Source organism: Mycteria americana, chromosome 10 (genome assembly GCF_035582795.1).
Source record: "Mycteria americana isolate JAX WOST 10 ecotype Jacksonville Zoo and Gardens chromosome 10, USCA_MyAme_1.0, whole genome shotgun sequence".
NCBI classification, from domain to species: domain Eukaryota; kingdom Metazoa; phylum Chordata; class Aves; order Ciconiiformes; family Ciconiidae; genus Mycteria; species Mycteria americana.
The window spans coordinates 9,639,652-9,660,543 of record NC_134374.1 but is presented as its reverse complement, the minus strand read 5'-3'; the positions used below and the strand labels follow the sequence as shown (position 1 = coordinate 9,660,543).

Genomic DNA, 20,892 nt, shown 5'->3' with positions numbered 1-20,892 from the left:
CCTGTGTACAGAGCATGTGGAGCTGCAGGCTGCGACAGCCCTGCCAACCCACCGCAGCCTAGGTAGGAGCTTTGCTGACCTCAATGGGACATCTGAACCTGGCACAGCACTAAGAGCTGAATTCTCAGGGAAATAAAGGAAAATTCAATTATCCACTCAAAATAGATTAAGTAACAAAAGAGCTTTTCTAGTTCTGTGATTTTTACAAGTTCACTTGGTATTTCCAAATGTTACGTAACTTACTCCAATTAATCCTCCGAGCTTTTTTTTTTAAACCATAGTTCGCTTTGGCCAGTCACTTTGTATTGCTGATTGGTCACTTAAAGCATAGGATAGTTTGTTTTTCCCCAAATAGATGACAGACATTTGGAAAGCAAGCAGCCTATTCATGAATATTAAGAGGAACAACAAAACAAACTAATATTCATGGAACCTGGAGGGTATGCAAGTGTTGCTTTTCCTGCAGAGATTTGTAGTCAGTGAATATGTATTCTCCAGGAAATAAAAGTGAGCCTAATCTGGTGCTTTGATAGTTATTGTTTGCTTTTCAGGACAGTGAAGAGGCTGATCGTGTACTGCATAGTGGCAGAAGAGTAGTATACGTGTACTGCAGACTGCTTGGCATGGCAATCCATACTCAGGTCTTCCACATGATGAGTGTCATGTTATTTAAATAAGATGACAAACCACTGAATAATCATCAGAAAGACTGGGGCTAGGTTAGAAATGGTAAAAATCAGCACATACAGATGCAGTATTGACTTTGGCCCAGGCTTATTGAATCAGGTGGCTCATCTCTATTAGGGTAGGAATGTTAAACTGCAAAGTTGTCTGTGCACAGGACAGGTCCAAAACATACAATGCAAAACAAGACTTTTTGTACTATTCTATAGGTACACGTCAAAACCAGAGATCTGGTGGGGTCCTATGGGGTTGGAATTAACAGCGAATTTGAAATTACTGCTTTCATTTTTTTTATTCAGTAATACCATAGGAGCAAGGGCATGTATATATGAAGCCTGTTGAACAAATTCTCTTTTCCGGTTAAATCTTCTGTCTCCCAACTTATTTGATCTTTGAGTTTTGGCAGATTTTTTCCTAAAAGTTGTATCAGAAATTTTTTTTACTATACAAACATCAATACAGTGGGTTATGTTTTCAGCCAGGCTGGAGTCTGCACCTAAACTGCAGCAGCAAAGAGGAGGAAATATATGTCTGAAAAATCACATTTTTCTACATATTTGGTTCACTTTCAATTTATCATTAGTAATAGTTGTATTTCCAGACATTTTGGAGCCCACTGAAATCAGTACAAATTTTCCCCTTGACTCCAGATGAGGTCTTCAGGGGGATTTTCTTAATAGCCTCTTATGTGAATTGTGCGAAGTGGTCCTGGTTCTCCACTAAACATGCATCACAGCTCACAGGGTAGCGCTCGCAGTTTGCACAGATCTCGCATCGTTTTTTGCCTTGCTACGGTGGATGTTTGCAGTGCACCAGACACAGTCTGTGCTGACTGCTGAGCCCTCCTTCCGTTCTTTAAGAAGCTGTAATCAGTCATCTGAATTACTACACATTCACGGTGTAGCCATAAGCACCTTTACGGGTAGCTGTTTTCTTCACAACAATCAGAGCTGACATCAAATGTTTACATAAGGATGATACTAGCATCTCTCTGGTATCTACCAAAATTAGCAATTTGCTCATGGCAGATGGCTCCAAATTAATCTGGTTCACAGATGGGACTACAAATGCAATTCCTCAATACTGAGAATAAAAAGAAAAAGGATCTCAGTATTTATGACTGTGATTCAGTTTGTTTCGACGGTCCAAAGGCCTTCTGAATCAATGAGATCTCAACAGATACCTATCCATATGTCTTCCAAAAGAAGGAGCTTTACAGAAATAAACCCTGGAAAAATATGGTTGTGAAAAGGAAACTATAGAGAATAAAAAGCAAGTTTTCAGTCTTAGTTGCTAATCCTCAGATACCTGCTGGTAGAAGGTTGCTGCACTTGATAGTATTAGTGAACTTAAAATTTGACCTCAAAAATCCTGTTTCAGATGAGCTGATGAGTGAAAATCTGCCTTAATCTTTGTGTAAATATCATAGATCAACAGCCTAGAGACAATCTTTTGTGAACCTGAAATTATATGTTGTGTTAAACCATTTTATTCTTGCCCAAATCCAGTAGCTTTCTTGATACAATGTGGTTTAGCTTAATTTTCCTACTCACATAGGGTTCTTTGTCCTGTATGCAGAGCCCAGTGCAAACTTCAGCTCTTACCACCAATGGCCCTTGATTTCTGCAGACTTGCTGATACTTATTAGATGTTCAAGCTCACTGCTAGCATTGTCAGCCCTGTGCCATCACTGACAGGACTTTTTAAGTCAAAGGAAGCAGGTCTGTTGTCAGATATCTCATGACATAAAAGCTAGATTCTGCAGGCAATTAGAAAGAGAAGAGTTTTAGAAGCAGCTGGTGTTCCTCACGCCCTTGGCTGAAGTGGTTATTGTGGATCTGTCTTACCTGCAGGCAAAGTGCACAGAGGTACCCTGTGGCAGGACCAGAGGATCTGGGGTTTGTAGCTGTGAGAAACATTATCAGTTTCTCCTTCAGTAAAAGGTTTATGTTTCTTTTAGAGGTGAAGGAAAGACTTGTGGACTTCCCAGCTAAAATTGCTAAGGCTTGCAGCACTAGCTCCTAACCTATAAGCTGAGGATGGATGTAGGGAGATCACTCACATACAGGCTGAACAACGAAGTCTTGCTTACATGGTGGTAATAGATATTCTGGGTTTATGCACTGTCTTTTTCTGGAATATCACAGACAAGGCCAGAGCCAGCAAGCATGGAGTGTTACAAAGGTGTGAAGTACAACAGAGTGATCAAAGCAAGCCCAAAGTGCAAGCGGATCTGTGTAGCCCTTCTGCAGTGTTAACCACTGCACACCAGCAGTATTTGTGTTCTTCCTTGAGTTCAAAACGTTCAGCTAGTTCAGGAAGGTGTTGCTGAAACCTGGGCATCTGTATCAAGGAAGTCTATAGGCATGACCTGTTCTCATTGAGTTCTTGCTATTGAGCACTGTAACAGGCTGATTGGTGTGACTCAGTACGGATGCTGTGCTCTTTGGTATGACTCAAACCAGCCATTTCCATGTTAATATGAGAGGTCCAAAGTGAAAATGGAAGGCTGAACCTGGTTAGATACACTCAGAGCAAGAGCAGGTTCTGAAGAATAGAAGCAGTTGAGAAAAACTGGCCACAAGTTCTCAGTGTGAAAATATTTGAAAGGCACAATAAGGAAGAAAGATTGTGTCTGAAAACAGAAAACTAGCTGTTACTGCTCCAAAGCCTAATGGCTCTGCTAGCATCCAAGCTTTTCATTATTTTTATTGATGCAGTAATAATTCACAGCTATAGTTAACATGCCTTTGACATTGGTGGCTGCTTTTGAAATGAATTCCATCTAATTAAACTAAACAACAGAGAAATCAAAGACTACTTCAGTTAATGATTACATTTAACTGGGAATTTCTTTCCTCCCTCCCCACTGCCTTCCTCCCCAAATAATCTTAAATCTATGAGGAGGTGTGAGGCAAAAGGAACAACTCAGGTGATATATCGCATAGACCTAATGAGTAGCATCTGGGCTAGGGCTCACAGGCTGCAGTGCCAGCTACCACACATCTGACAGGGGCAAAGAAGTCACTGGCTCCTTCTCCTGGGCCAACATAAAGTCTGTTATTAGTTCCTAGGAGAGCTGGTGGGATCAGGCCAAGAACTGCATCACAGCATGCACAAACATGTCGTGCTTGTAATTTAACATATAGACAGGTGGAGAAGTCAGGAATGTGCTGTTATACAAGATGCTTCCCAGGGAATTATCTTTATTAACTTGTGGGAGTGATCTTAGCACTTTCCTGCATTTGGCACATCGTACAGTATATTTTCAGTCAGGAATGATGGGTGCATGGGATTCAGCTGGCTGGACTGCCTGTAACAAACTATTTGTAGGAAAAAATAATCCTGTTTGTGTTCCTACACAAGGAAACTTTTGGTCTCTATAGATCTATTGATTAAGGTGTTAAGTTTCAAAAAACCATATTTCATTACCTACCCAGCATCCATGAATGTGCCTAGTTTACTCACCACCCTTTGCTCATAAGCCCCAATTACAGCATTAGCTGCTCCCTTACATCAGCCCCCTGACGTCACACAACACATGGTTTTGCCTCTGGTCTCTATGCCTTCTGAAACCCAGAAGGGGCTTTTGACATGGCTGTCTAGATTCACTGATACAAATATGCAGGAGAGTCTGCCTGGTGCAATAGTTGCAATGCATTTTCCAAGGGAAGCTTCTTTGTATGGGGAAATTGAATGTAACAAATTACAGGCTCCTCCAAAACACAGCTCTGGGATCTGGAAAGAACTGCAGGACAGTTTCGTAGGAGTCCCCTAGTCCTTATCTGGCTGTTGAATAGAGCTGTGCTTGGGTTTCCAAAGTCGAATGGCACCTGTATGGCTTGTTTATCCCTGTGATGGGCAGTCTTTTGGTGGCAACAAGGGGCAGGGAGGAATCAAAAAGGCATTGACTGAGAACAATATTCTCCCTGCTCATCTCCGCATTGTTACAGCAAGGGAACACTGTAATCCAAGGTCTCTGCTCTGTCATTGCCTTGGGAGAACATGTTGGAAAACCGCTCAAGCCTGCAAGAGGCTGTCACGTGCATCGTTGGTACTTAATTCATGGCAGCAAGAGAGGGCTTGTGTGCTCCACTTAAATACTCTTCAGGCAGACAGATGATGAGTGAGAGGCAGTCTCTGAAGCATGAGGAGCATATCATTAGCTAGATGTTTTGAACTACCTAGCATTAGAAATAACAAAGGAAGTCACTGCCTAAGCAGTAATAAAGGGAGATCACAACCACACAGATTTTATCCTCATATGAGACCCTGCCGCCTGTCTAGGTTGTCATTTCTTTGCTATTGCAAACTCTGGGGTCTTTTCAGAAGCCACAGTCTTCTTGGTTAGTATAACAACAATGCCAAAAGCACAGCTTAATAGTCAAAATGGGGAGAAACGCAGCCGCCTGCTTTGTGAGCATCAAGATGTGTTTTGTGCAACATCATACAGCGCTGGGCTGGCACCAGATGCAGGCACTCGCTCCTCTCTGTGATGTTGTCTTACGATCGAATCTGATTCTTTTCTTTTTTTTTTTTTTAAAGGAGTGTGATTGAATAGGAACACAACCCCACCTCTCCCAAGCAAAAAGCCCTCCCTTTTCAAGGCCTGTTAGCAATATTACCTCACCTAAACTTAATGAAACATCTCTCGTCTGCACACAGTAATAAATTACAGAAAATAGGGACATTTTATGTACAAAGATTACATAAAAGGCTATAGATAGCATGATTATTAGCCTATATTAGCACATCTTGTCCTTGTTACCACTAAGAATAGAAAATACAGAGACCAGATAAAATAAATTAAAAAGCTGGACAACTCTTCCCTCCCAGAATAAATCCTGGAAAATATTAGAAAAAGAGTAGCCATAATAAAACAAAGATTACCGTGAAGGCAGAGCCTGCAAATTTCCAGCTACCCATGGACTGTCTTTGTTTCAGCATGCTTGGGGTCAGGGGAAAGGTTATCCGTAAAATGAAAAAATATCTAAGGTGCAGCGATGTGCCAAGGCCTTTGGTGTAGTTAAGAAATTTACAGGACTGGATTAAGTAAACTCTTTAACAAAATTAATTTCCAAACTTAAAAACAACATTAAAAATTGTTAGGGTTTAGTCTTTATTTTTACCCAAAACAGCTGCTCCTATCACACAGTAACTCTTAAAATGGTAATGAAGAAAGGTGAAAAAATGAACAAACAGCATTTTATGTTTCCAAATGGGGAAAAAACACAGCTTCAGGCATATATGAACTAGTCTGCCTATCCAAACTTCAGGAGACAACTCCATTTACTCTCATGTCAGCAATACTAGACTTATACCTGAGTTGGTATCAGAGGGTCTCAGGAAACAGATCTAGCAAGCAGCTGGGGAATCTCTGCATTTTGGCAAGGCTTTGGTGGACCCATAACATGCTGTGAGCCAGGTTCTGGTGTCACTTATGCCACTTTTTATCTAGCAGCTTCATTAATGTCTGGATTTGTAACAGTCCCAAACTTTTGTCCCGTGTTTTAACTGGACAAGTGTCATTATTCAGCTAGCCCCAGGCCACGTAAGCGTACGATAGAACCAAGATTCATTTGATAGTTGGTCATACCATAGACATAATGTGACATAACATGTAAGTTGTGACTACAATGAACTTCTCAACCATTCTTACACAGATGAAAAGTCATAACCAGGAGAGGGTGCAATTGCTCATGGCACAACACTGGTCTTATTTCTCTAAACAACGGTAAGCGCTCGCTAGCCCCTCTTCCTGCTGGATTCAGTAGTTCTTAGCTGGAGCAAGACACAGGAATTCAGGGCAAAGCAGACCTCAGGACTGCACTTCATTTAAATACAAGAGGTTCAAACACAAGCTAACTTTTTAACAGCATCCCTCTGTGACTTGGAGAATAAACTCCACACTGACTGCACTCTTTCTTCATTTCATCAAGTGCCTCATCTTATTTCTTCCACCCGCATCAGAAAGGGAGAGTGGCTTAGAGGCGAGTGCTCTGTCTGGAATAAGTTGCCATAGGCCATTTAAATGCATATTTGCAAAATCCTTTCCTTCTGAAGGCTTCTCTCTGAATTCCTCTTTTTTAATTTCCAGCAAAAGAGAAGTTATTATGTAGCATCAATCACAAATGGTGACATCTTCTGACAATCTTTCTGGCTGTGCTGCATTTCCTAAACACATGGCTGAACAGAACAAGCTCTGATGCAGTTCTGCCACTGTCAAATGCATTAGGTTTCAGTTTAGCTCTGAAAACTAATCCCTTGAGTCTACCTCCATTTTTAAACACATGGATAAGAAGCCAAATTAAAACTTGAAGAATCTAGAGCAGATATACCTGGATTAACATATTTTGCTTTTGTTTATTGGTTGCAAAGAAGTTTGGTTATACGAGTATCACAAATCTAATTTTTCACATTATTTCAGTAGTAATGCATTATAGCCTACTATTTTTTATTCTAAGATACTGATTTCAGTGTTAATATGTACCATCTAGTAACCTTGTATCAGCATTTGGCTTACTACAAGGCACTAAAAGGTACCAATTTGCCCCTCAGACTGATACTGCAAAACAGAGAAGAGACTTTATTTGGCTTTACAGGTATGTAAGTCACTGTGCAGATTTTAGACCAGAAGGAGCCTTTTTTTCAGCTGGATACTCTGGGACAGTTGTATTGAAATAACTGGAATACTTCAATAACAACAGCAGAGCTTGCCCAAAAGTACATCTACAACCACATGTGCTTTATGCCAAAGTTATGAACTTGTTCATAACCAGTACAAAAGCCCTTAAAGTACATTACTTTTGTGTTATCAGTTTGTGTTGTTCATTATATTTCATTAACCAAATTACATCATTTCATTCAATGAATTGCTCTTTAGAGAAAAACCAACCTCCGTATTAATATAGATACTGTCATCACTCTGATACAAGATGTCTCTCAAGGCATCTCTGATTAAGATATTCAGTTATTGGAAGCGGCATCACTGCATCACTTAAAATGAATGCTTAAATGTAACATTTTTCCAGAGTCCCACATAAGGAAATAAATGCCCATGGGGTTCTGTCGGTGAAAAAATTTGTTTATGGGTTTAGGCAAGGAGCAGGATTCAATTGGTCATGCCAGTCACAATATGTATTTTTTTAAGACCCTTTTGTGGGTGACATGGCCGATCTGCAGTCTAGCAACACTGACTCTGTCTCTCATTCTCTATTTATAGAGCTGCAGCTAGAAGTACCACAGGACTGCGATTCTGAACAAAATCACAGTCACTGCTAAAGCTCCTTTGACCACTGAGCCTTGTGCTAAATTGATGTAGTACAAAATCTCCTTTTTAGAATTACAGAAATTGGCTGTGCCTGTTACCATGCTTGTGGATGGCATATGCACTTCCCCCATAGGGCTGCATGCAGAAAAACAAACTAGAAACAGGAAATCCTTGCTCAATAAGTTACCCAAGCTTCCATTTCTAGAAGTGTTACATTTGAAGTTTTCCATTGAGGTTGCATGAGGGTTTTCTGTTTAGTAAAACAATGTTTTGGCAATTAGAAAATCTTTTATAACATATAGTTGTATCAAAAAGTTATGCAAGGTGAAAATAATGCAGATTAATATATTTACAGTTTGTCATGGTTATACTTACAATTTATTACACCGGCCCAGGTGAGATGCTAGTTTATGGAATGAAGATGGCTTGGAAGTGTGGTAATCCCACCTGTAACAGGTAAAAGTATTATTAGTTATTTTCAAACAGAAGTGGCAGCATTCTCAATGCCAGACAGGATGCATATTTAGACTGTCTCTGACCCAAGAAGCTTACAATTAGAGATTAACAAAACTAAGAAAGTATAGGATTTTTGTGGTTAGGCTTTGCTTTACTTTCTCAATATTCTCTTTTCAGTTCAGGTCTGAAGCACTGAAGGGTTATCTGGGGAGACTGCAGCTGTGAGCACCAGTAAAGGTGAACACTGAGGAGAGACCTGAACGTGAAGGGAGACTAGTGTCTGGTAGGGTTACCAGACCATAATCAGGAGGACTGTCAATACAGAGGAGCAGAAAAGCATAAGACGCAGAGAGAGAAACAGAAAACCACGCCCAAATAGTCATTAGACAGAGCCAGGCTCTTTCCTCAGAGTTCAAGATTTTGCACTTGACTGGCAAATTCCTTTGCTGCAGAACAGCTTTTTTTTCACCTAGTTGTCCTTTTTTATATGCATAGACAGATGACGGATGCTGCAGAAACACTATAGCTTGCTTTGAAATCTTCCGGTGTTTAAACCTGGATATTAGCTTCCATGGTCCGTAAAAGGCAAAAGATGCATTCATATTAGTCTTTTAGTTTGGTTGAGGAGCACGCTTTTGAGGTGTATCTCCTTAACCTCCCCATTTACTGCTCTTGGGTTCACATTGCTGAGCGGTCTCAGAGCACTTGAGCTGGATTTCTTTTACACAACGCTAAACCAGAGGACATGCTCCAAGGGCACTCAGATACCAGACTCGATTAAGTCCAAAGTAAAACTCCTAAAAGACCTACAACAAGGCCATCAGGTCTTCAGTGCCAGGGGCTTTTTTTGCTCTGTAGTTCTGCTCCTCTTACACTGTACTAGCTACTAACATAAGCAGCTATTCCTGCTCTTCCTATCCAGAGCTTCTTTCCAGCAGTACACTATCTACTGGAAAACTTGTTTTTCCATTCAGAGGAGAGCTTAGCTATACTGAACAGTGCTTTTATGTGAGCTAATCCTCCATTTTCTTCTCCTCTAATAAATTAAGCTTGTTTCTCCCCCCTGCCTTTTTAAATAAAGGAGATCTTTCACTCACTGCAGTATTGTTCAGAGAAGCAGTGGTACAGTGGTAAGCAGCCTACCTTTAGAAGGATTAAGTCTAGAAAGATGGTAACAAGCATTCAATCACTTGTTGTTAATGGTAGCGTTAATTTCTTAAGCGAACATTACCAAGATGAAATACAGACAAGGCACATGCTCCTATGTAAGTAGTGACAATAAGGTTCTGAAGGACTTGGCTTAACAGCTTGTGTCAGGTGATGAGGTTAATGGAAAAGAATTTGTTATTCAGGTCACTTAATGAAAATAACCTTGGAAGAGCTTAGCAGAACCCTTGGGGTAGAATAATTTATTCCTCTTCTGCTTCCATCACTGTAAGTTAACCCAAGACGTAGAAGAAGCTGATCTAAACATGAACTCAACCTGTCAGAGTAGCGCAGGAGGAACATCAGCAATTACAATGCATTGTTGTAATCCCTGCTGCCCCTCCAGTGATAATACATAGAATACAGCCTTCAGAGCAAAGGCTTGCTTTGCATAGCCCCACCTTTAAAACAAGACAGTTTGTTCGTCAAGATGCACGTTATCAAAACACCATGCAAGAAGACAACAAAAATAGTCACCACAAGACATATAATTTTTAGCCAATGCATGGTCTTTGGATCGGCCAGGCATAGAAAAGAGAGAAGTCACAGCAGCCATCATTCACAGTATTCCTGTTCTGTGTTTTGGTGTTTGTTTTGCTGCTCAGCTATAATCAGAAATAAGCCTCAGCTCCTGTGATTTGAGGCCTTACACTGATCTGCTCCCAGACCCCAGGGAGCCTCTATGTCTGTGCACCACCATTTCGCTTCTTATCCCTTAATTAAAGTGCTGCATGCTGCCCAGGAAAACATGCCTTCCACACTGCAGCTGCCCGAGACCTAACAAAGTAGTGCTTCATTTTTGGGGTGAGGGCTTGTGATATAAGCCAGAATAAGGGATGAGAGATCACTTGATAGATACCCCTGATATGATCCCAAACCTTGGGACAGCCATTTTGAGAGCCCTACATCCAGATTTAGAAAACCTCAGGAGCAAACAGAAGCAGACAAGATTAGCACTATCCCCACCTGTAACATTACTACCTTGTCTGCAAGTGCCCATTTCATATTCTGAACAACATGAATACCTCATCTGTGTAAAGCTGAAAGTCCTTTTCACAGCCCTGGGTACAATAACTTCCATATAGAAAAACAAGATTAAACTTGACAGTAATAGGCGTGATAGAGGGGGAAAGCATTCTTCCTTTGAGGCAAAGGCTGTGAATAAAGCAGCCAGTGACTGACTGAAAAAGGAGGTGAAGAAAGATAAATGCAGTTATTCAAGCATCAGGGCTTTAAAAAAAATTCTTCTAAGAGAGAGAAAAAAGAAAACCCTGCACCTTTCTCTTGACATTTAACAAACTACCTAAACAAGCTAAGCAAAGGAAAAGAAAGTCAAAGACCTTACCAAGAGAGCTGCTTTCAGCTGTTTGTTACTAGATATCTTAAAATACATTTATCCAACCTTGCTAAGAGACACCAAGCCCTCCATGACCCACAGCAAATCCTCACTACCATTCTCTCTTCTCCCCCATGAGCCATATTTATAGGCTCCCTCCTGGCTGCCTCTGTAGGGACCAGCCTTGTTAGCAAAGCCTCTTTACACCTGTGTGTCTGTAGGCTGCCAGAGGTTTAACTCCTCATGTGCCGCATCCAGGGTAGCAGACTTGTATTATTCCCAAAAATACCTCTAGCCACCCAGTGAGCCCCGCTCCTGTAAACGACCCTGCATCTCAGTGTGCTGCCGACCTTTGCGAGAGTGTTGTGTATTGTGAACAGGCTCTGTCCTGCTGTCGGCTGGGTTATGTAGAGGTTTATCAATCAACTACAGCCCAGGAGTCTTTAGCTCTTTAGTGCTATAGAAGCACTTAACTCCTAGGGAACTCAGATTCAGTGGTTAGAGGTACACCGTCTTACAACGAGTCTTAGGTATATCCTACAGAAGGATTTCTAACTGGTTACTTCATGCTACTTTATCGCTGCTTTACTTTTGGATTTTTAGACTGAGTAATGTTTCCTGTCATTAGGACTCTTTGACAACAGTTTCTCTGAAACACCTTTGGCATTTGCAAGGGGAAGCAGGCCTACTGTTCACCAAAACCAGCAATCACCCCTTGAGCAGCAGGATGCCAACTGCCAGGGCAAGAGTGGTGGGCACACGAAGTACAGTATGCTTGAGTAATGATTAACACACAACAAAGAGAGCTGCCTGTGCTGCAAATGGAAACACACTGCGTGCTTGGGATGTAAGAGCATTTTGGTCTAATTTTGCACTCTGCATATAGTAATAAGACACAACAGGGTGTGCATTAAGCTCATCTTTTGAGAAGTGCAAAAGTAGCTGAATAATGCACACCCTGGAGTGTCTTATTTGTAGTGGACTATGGCTCATTAATTTTACATTTAAATTTTTTCAAACCCATTAAAAAAAAACCCCAAATCTATTCTGAGGGCAGTTATGTAATGTATCCTTCCACTGAAAAGTATTTTCAAATAAAAACAGTAGGGAAAAGGTGAGGAAGAGCTTTGCTCAACTGCAGACCAGTGTTTGGTTTGGTTTGGTTTGTGTAGGGCCTGCTGTCAGCAGGTTCTTGGCCTGCTAATGCAGATACGTAATGCAAATCATGATAGATATGGGAATCTATTCAGTGTTTACTCTTTTCTAGAATTTCCTTTTTTTGTGTGTAGTTACCTGGGCCTTTTGTCTTCCTTTTTTCCTACAAAAGTCCGCCTTTTGGTATATGAACCAATACCCATTTCAGAACAGGTTCACATATAAAGCATTCAGATGGGGATGTGACTGACTTTTACAGCAGACTGGGAACTGAATGGTCACAGGTTCCTGCTCGGGGGGCAGACAGGCATGATTTGGGGGAAGATGGTTTTGCCAGAACAGCAGCGTGTGTGTGTGCATGGATACAATAGGATTTAAAGACCAGAAGGTGTTATAAAAACTCTGTTTTGTTATGACATCACTTCAAAAGTATGAAGGAAGGACACCCGATTTCTGCTGTTCCACATGAAACATGACTATGGTTTATCCCTTTTATATAGGTTCCAACCTTGATGATGGACACCCAGTTTTCAGAATTCACTCCAGATATCACCCCAATAATGCTGGCGGCTCACACCAACAACTATGAAATCATCAAACTGCTTGTCCAAAGACGGGTAACAATTCCACGCCCACACCAGATCAGATGCAACTGTGTGGAATGTGTCTCCAGTTCGGAGGTGGACAGCCTGAGGCATTCCAGGTCAAGGCTGAACATCTACAAAGCCTTAGCCAGCCCTTCGTTGATTGCCTTATCAAGTGAGGACCCCATCTTGACGGCCTTCCGACTGGGCTGGGAGCTGAAGGAGCTCAGCAAAGTGGAAAATGAGTTCAAGGCTGAATATGAAGAGCTTTCACAGCAGTGCAAGCGTTTTGCTAAGGACCTTTTGGATCAAGCACGGAGTTCCCGAGAATTGGAGATCATTCTCAATCACAGAGATGATCAAAGCGAAGAGCTGGATCCCCAAAAATGTCATGATTTGGCAAAGCTAAAGGTAGCAATAAAGTATCACCAGAAAGAGGTAAGAGTCATCTAAATGCGAAGGTGTGTGGAGGCTTCATGTATTGGGTAAAATGATTCATTTCTCTAGTCTCCATGGGTTTGTTCAGGGTTGCTAGCTGAGAGCCAGCAGGGGTGAGTTTGGATCGAGTGGAGAACACGTGCAAGTGGAGGCTGCAGGAGGTTCAGTGCACCTTGGTGACGGTGTGACTCTGATGACAGTTGACGGCAACAGAACTAGGACTTGCTGCAGTGGGTTATGACTTCTACGGCACCGCCACTTTCTGTTGCAAAGCTACTTGAATGCCATTTCATTGTAACCCATCCCCCTGCAAAGAACAGCCTTCCGAGATTTCCATGTTTGTTAGCTCCAAAAGCTTTTCCCAGTAGCTGCTTTTATACAGGAACCAAAAGCTGGAAGGGGTTGCCTGGCTCATGAAGGTCTTGACTGGAGGGAATTATATAATATACAATTCACTTCCTCCAGCCACCAAACACTTCCTAGCACCCATTCAACACTAACTCATAAGGGCCAGAGAAACAACAGCAGCAAAAGAGAGCAGGAGAGATCCAGAGCACTCTCACTGTCCCAAGTCTCCATGTTACCAGCAATTTTGTTAGGTGAAAATGCTCATGTGATGCTAGGAAGTGGATCACGTCATGCAAATACTTCTTCACACCTGAGACACCTCAGGTTGATTCTTGCTCCTTGATTCATCTGTGTTTTAGGAACTGAGAAGCAATTCCCAGAAATTCAAACTCCTGCCCATAGTCCCAGAAAGGAAAGACGTACTTCAGCTAAAGGGCACAGAGCCTTTCAGAAGCCCTGCAAATCCAGAGATTTATAAGTTGATTCAGTAAAGGCCACGAACCCAAGGAGAATGCTGACAACGGTTTCATTAGTTGGCTCTGGATTTTCTTTCTCTTTCCAAGCCTGGACAGAATTTATTAGATGACATATTACTGTTGGCCAGTGATGTTCCAGGTTATCTGAAGGAGGAATTTAGCTTGCTTGGTTGAGGAACTGAATTGCAATGTCTATCACATTCTTCTGTGTCCACAGGGTGACAGGAGTGGCGGAAAAGCCTGCCACATTACTCTTTTCACTGTCTTCCCCACATTTGACACTTTGTTTTATGCATTGACCCAGATGAGGATAGCCTGATACGATACATTCCATGTCCCTTAATAGCTGCTTGCGTCATCCGAGGTACAATAATCAAGAAGTGAAAGATGCAGATTTTCCTTTCTTCCCTTTGGTCTGTTACGCCTCCTGACTACCAGCCCCTTGATGCAGCAAGCTGGAGCTGAAGCCTCAAGCTTTCTGGGATCTAGCACATGGTCACTTACTGCTCTTACTGGGCTACTCCAGTGAAGTTTCAGCAAGGCTCACTGGCTTCATGTCAGGTTGTGTTTTTTACTCTAGCTGACAGGGTTAGGTAACACCCTAAGTGCTTTAGGGTCCCGAACAAGTAGTGAAGAATTAGTCTGGAGAAGGGTAATACAGCATACAAGGTCAAATGTTCCTTGAATCGAAGAAGGGCCAGAAACTCTACTTCTGTTTTTTTTTACTGGCCTGATAGCCACGGACGCTGCACCCACAGACACCCTTCAGCAGCCAGGATACCACTGGCACTGCTGTGTGTAGATCACTGCTGATTTTGAAGTCTTGTCACAGTTCAGGCTCACTATTGACATCCAGGCATAAATCTGTGGGTACCCTTATCTTGTGTTCACATTAAGAAACTGCAAGTCTGAAGGAGCTCACTGTATTTGAAATGTAGTGCTGAACAGTCCTGAAGTTCTTTTATTTTAAAGTAACAAATTTTTAATCTTTGCTTGCTTGCTTGACAGTTTTTATCTTTTTTTTTAGGCATATTTGACTGAATTCCAAGCATATGGACAAATTCCATGTTTTGTGACATATTCATGACAGTTCCAGCATATAAATGATAGCAAATATGCTCTGTGTTGCCAGCTGAAGTCAGTGCTGTTTCCAGGTAGAATACTGGTGGGCAGGGACAGAATGAATGAGTTTGGGAAACCAGCACTACTGAACCCCCTCATCCTACCTGGTTATTCACAAGTACCTGACGCATCCTGCAGGATGGTGTTTGTATGCAACAAAATATTGCAGTGGTTTTCTTATCGTGATAATTAGTCCAATACAAAACACCAAGCAAGATACAAATGTCATTGCCAGCTTCTGAAAAAAATGAGTAGGAACATTTGTCAGGGAGACACTGAGAAATGCCTTTTAATCATGATTGAAGAGTATCAGACTGAGAGAAATTTTATGGGGGACAGGAGGGAAAATAGAAACAAGTTTGGTTTTGTGAAAGACAGTTCTGCAGAGAGAAACAGCAGACTTTTTAAAAGTAGATCTTCTTGTTCTGCTGAAGCTTTTTATGTCTTAATATTATATGGGATTGGATTGCATGGAGAAGCTTTTTATATCTTAGTGTTGACAAAGTTACAAGTTAAATCTCTAGTAGCTGAAGATGAAAATCCAAAGTGGACCTTAGTTATTTTCTGGGGCTGTAAATTGTTACCGCAGTTGTTAGTTCTTTATATTCAGCATAAAGAATGTGTAATCTCACATTGATTTGGGACTAATTGCTCGACAAATTTCCTGCAGCTTTTTTCTTTTTGAGTGAAGTAAACCTCAAAATTTCCCCCCAAATATGAAATTATTCCATTTCAGTTTAATCGGGCAGATACATTCAAGATTCTTTCTAGAGAAGTTGTTAAGAGGGAACTGGTAAAGAGGTCATTGCCTTTGGATGGAGGGGCAGTACTGTGTGTTTTGGGTAGGGAGTAGATCTTAAAGTTACATTTTCTTTGTACCAGCATAAGTGATCTGCAAATTCAAGAGTACTCTGTACCAGACACTATTCAGTGTTCTTCTCTCCAAGGCATTTCAGATGAACCCACTGTGCCTTTTTTTTTCCCCTCATTGTCCTCCCATACTGAAGAGTAGGTGCTGGTTTGTTCCAGGTACAGAAAAGTAACAGCATTGAAATTTCTAGTGCAGGTTGATGATCTCCAGCAGTGAACTTAACAGGACTGAAAAAAATCCCAATGGGAAAAGCTAGACATCTATGGGCAGTTCTTGCTCCAAACCGGGCCCTTGGAGAAAAGCTTTTTAAAGCTAGTTAGGCTGCTAAATATGCAGCTAAGTAGGCAATAAGATTTTAAACAGAGTATAATCTGGTTAAGTGCCTAAATCCTGTTGGAGATTAGACATTTATCTTGCTGAGGCATTTTGAAATTCCACTGTAGTATTAGCTGCATCTTTTGGCACCTAGCTACTGGAGAAAAATCTGATCTTGTACGTTAAGTTTTAGCAAACAATTAGCAAGCATCAGCCCTGCCACGGACACAAATCCCTGTTCCCTGCACTGAATCCAGTAAACATACTCATGGTATACACAACTTCATCTTTTGATCTGGCCTGAGTGCCTCAGTCTTTACAGCGAGCAACCTGGACGAGGGCTGGATTAGCGAGGGGAGCCACTTCAGCTCAGTCCTACCTCCAGAGAAATACTGGTCTCACCACAAAGGCTCCACCTCAGTCTGCATCCCCAGGCAAATCCCACTGCCAGTGCATTTCTGCCTCATGACACAGATATGGGTTTCATCTTTACGAGGGTAGAAAAATCTCTCATTCTTTTTTTTTTCCAACAAAAAAGCCTGGGAGGTACAAGTTTTGATTTCTCCCAAACATTACATGTGTTAAGTATTTTATAAACTGACAGATGTCTTGCTCATGAGGAGGAAGACCTTTTTCCTTTGGAGGAGGACCAAAACAATGGAGGAGAAATTTCTTGCTTTTCATGTTTGTTTTTAATAAGCCCATATATCCTAGAAGGTAAATTACTGTTTACACAGAAGGAAAAATTTCAGTTATATAGGAAAGATTAAAATGTGCCCTAAGGTAGCTTTGTAGTATAATTTATGGTAGTAAATGTTAAAACCATGCTGTGCAATGTTCACAAGCTCCCTCTCCATCTCATCTTAAGTGTAGAATGGTCATGTCCTCAGTTTCAAATTACAAAAGCACCCTGATCATTTCTGTAGAAGATAGGAAGGATTTAATAGTGTGATCGGTGTTTGCATGGCAGTCACAAAATATTAGAAAAAAATGAGGACAGCTCTAGTACACTGCGAAACATGACGACTTAGATCTAGCACAGACATGTCAGTTTTCTCAGTCCACTTTCGAAAGAAATTATTTTCATAGGATCACGGGAATTCATGGTCTAAGAGACAAGTAGGCTTTTCATAAATGCTCTGTAGTTTATGGCATTTGTCTTCATATTATTACTTTTCAAATTCTTTTATTCATGACTAATTTTGGAAGGAGAAAGGTGCTGAAGACTTTATAAGAAAGGCACAGCTCAGCTGTTGGGGATCAATCTTCACTGTGCTGTTCTGGCACCAAATTAGCTCTGCATTTGTTAATTTGTTTGCATTTCTAAGAAAAGATGTGGAAAAGTCATCTCTTAGGATCTTGCCAGTCACGTAAAGCACAATTGTATGTACAGTGTACCATTGCTGTATTAGAGAATCAGAGCATAGGCTGAATGCAAATAGAATTTTTATGGCTTTAAGGTTTTTTTTACATTGCCAAAATAATGTAAAGCAACCATAGGTGTAGCAGGGAATCAGGTCTAAAAGGGCAGATTTCTCTTTGTATATAACATTCTGCTAAGCCACAAGAATAGCAATATATGTTCAGCATATTCCTGCTTTCCTGCTCTCCACCACAGGTCATTCACATCTTCAAAATGAAGTGAAACATCACAGCAGTGGGGTTTTAGTGCTTTGCATTTTTCTGGTACTGATAGTTGCAGATATGCAGGTTTAGTTTACGTGTCTGTAAGAAACACACACAACACAAGGCACTCAGAAAAAAATGTGTTTTACCTATGACTATATTGCTTAGCACTTTCACTGAACTAGATCAAAGGAGTGCATGAAATTCCCTCTCAGAAACCTTAACCTTAGTCTCTCTTACTCACTGTACTCTAAATCAGTGACAGGAAAGGAGAGAAGTAGAATTGTTTGCTTTTCTAATTTAAAAACAGTGCTCTTTGCTCTTTTCTCTTCAGGATGAAGCTTCAAAAGTTTTAGTTCTTTTTTTCCAAGACATTTACATAGAGAAGTACCTCCTGAGATTCAGTGCTGGAGTGAATGAATAATCATTCCTGCCATGCCACATATTTTTCAGCTGTGTCTTGACTCTTGTCAACTGTGTGGCTGCAGTTAGAAGCACAGCATCATTCTCCAGGGAGTATGCATAAACCTGGCGAATTTCTAAGGGCACTTCAGTTAGTGTATAAGAAGAGCTTTTGAAAATATCAGACATGCATGAAAAATGAATTGCGAGGTCTGTGAAAATCAAAGCTCATCTACTGCACCTTGTTTACCTGTTTTGAAAGCCATTCAGGTATCTTGATGGATAGCCACAGATCTTTCGTTGCTTGCAGGCAGTGCTAAGTTATTCTCACATGGTTTTGTCTGTTCTCTTGCCACACTGCCTGGAGATATAATGATACAGGGCTGAATATTTGTATTGTGCTCTTTAAAGGCACAATAAAAAGCTAGCTTTTTGGTGACCCTGCACAGCTCAGAAGATTAATAAACAGGCTTTTACTTTCAGGTTTCTAGAATGAAATCATACCATGTCACGAAAAGATCTTTATTAGGACTAGATGGGGGAAGCGGACCTGCTCCTTGTGGAAGCTTTTTCCCTTTCTAGTGACCTGGAACATCTGTATCCCTTATGGTGTTAGATGGTGAGGATGGTGCGGTTATGCTACTTCCAGATCTGCCCTACATCACAAACCTGAATGTAAGTTTAGGAATTTCTAAAGCACTGAATGTCCAAATGTCACCTTTTATTTTCCAACACCATTCATTCATTCATTATTGTATGCAGCAAAGTTACCATCTAATGTGTGAACAGTGGCCTATATGAAATGAAGCTGTTTTTTTCTCAGACTCAATCCCAGCAGGCAGATGACCACATTACAAAATCTTCCATGCATGTGGTACCTACTGAGCTGTTATTAACAGCCTCAGCAGCTGGACTTTGGGGTGGCAGGTGGGGAGACTTATCTGCATTTGCACCCTTAAACCAGTCTTTCCTGCTGATCGCTGATGGGCAGTGGGGTGAGCGGTGCATGTCTTAGAGCCCCTACTCCATGGATTTCTGCAGTTGCTGGATCTATTTGTTCAGTTTTGGAAATCAGCATGGAAATTTAACCCGTACAGCTGCATTGTGTTACAAAAATTAGGACAAGTGGCACTGAAGTGTAACTTCCCTCCAAACTTGGAAGAAGAAGGAGAAGAAGAAGAAGAAGAAGAAGAAATATTCAGAGAACTGATGGTTCATCAGTTTGACAAAGTGGACTTGAATGTTTATTTGAGGAAACAGTATTACTTGGTATATTATTCACGTAACACCAAAATGTTCCAACTTGATGAAGGTTAGCCACATATTGCAGCTGTCACAGAACAGAACTGCAGAAGACTATCTTTTGACAGCAAAATCATCTCTGACTAATGTTGCCATGCACAAATTTGAAAAAACAACGTAAGACCGGTATGTCAGTCAAGGACAAGGACTCCGCTTGTGTTAGTGGAACGTGTAGCAGGCAGTAAATGCCTGGATCATTCTTTAAGTACTTTTTGGTGCCTCGTGCCTCTGTCTTAAATGATCTCTTGGACAAAGACAGGAAATATGTTGAAAGCTAAAGGGATTGTCACTGTTTTAAGAACATTCAAGAATGATTTAGTGAGTTCATCAGTTCCCTTAACTTCATGTATCCCATCAGTCTTCTTGCCAGCAGGAGAAGAGGCTTGGGAAGCCAAAGTTAAAGTACAGGACATGATTGATTTGCTTTCTACAGACAACAGAAACTGGAAAGGAGAAGTGACGCCTTGTATATTGTATAAGCCAAGCGTTCAGTCTTACCACGTCTGAAGGTCTAGAGTGCCTTTCAGAATCAGCTTTACGTCAGTAGTGAAGCGTGTATCATGTTATTTCATACTTCACTTTGAATGATACCCTGAAATAATAAACTCTGTGGAAAAAATATTCGTATGGATTCTCCCTTTTGGATATAGAAGTGGTCACTGTTACTTATCTGATTTCTGTGAATTTCAGCTTTATTTCTGTCACTTACTGTGTTATGAGAAGAGTGTTATGAGATATATAGAGAAAAGAACTGCGATTCCACTCCCCTTACACCTCTTATGTATACGTCAGAACCATCATCATCCAGACGAGCCATTTAGGTGTCTCATGATTGAGAACACAGTTACCCCATAGTTCTTCACTCCAAAAAATGTGAGATGGATAGATGAGTTAATCATAACCCCCCAAACTGAGATCTTGTGCAGAATGGCATTTAAAAGCCGTGACTGCAGTTTTTGTGTTCTTCTTCTTTCTCTACGAACCCCAGCTGGCTGAGTAAACATCCTTCAGCAAAGAATATGTCCTCCTCACCCTACAACGGTGATATTACTCAGAAGCAGAGGTAGCCTTTAGAGGTTCCCAAGAATGTGAGAAGTGTTTATAGTATGCTGGTCTGTTCTTTCCCGGATATTGGAGTGAATTTACTCCTTCAGGAGAAGGTAAGGTAGAAAGAAAAAAGAAACCAAAAATAAATATTTTCAGCATAGATATTTCTCAGGTCAGAAAGGACGCAAATGAAAAATATTTTTAGAACTTTTTATTAACCCTAATAGGGTAAAGTAGGTATGTATTTAAAAATA

At 41.0% G+C, this 20,892-nt stretch overlaps 1 protein-coding gene across 1 annotated transcript in view; it reads left to right on the top strand.

Annotated features, from left to right (window-relative positions):
• The window catches only part of TRPC5 (transient receptor potential cation channel subfamily C member 5), a 69,260-nt gene that overhangs the window by 4,284 nt on the left and 44,084 nt on the right, over nt 1-20,892 (top strand). The window contains exon 2 of the mRNA XM_075513299.1: nt 12,608-13,129. Coding sequence (XP_075369414.1) covers nt 12,608-13,129 — 522 coding nt within the window. The remainder of the gene's footprint in view (nt 1-12,607; nt 13,130-20,892) is intronic.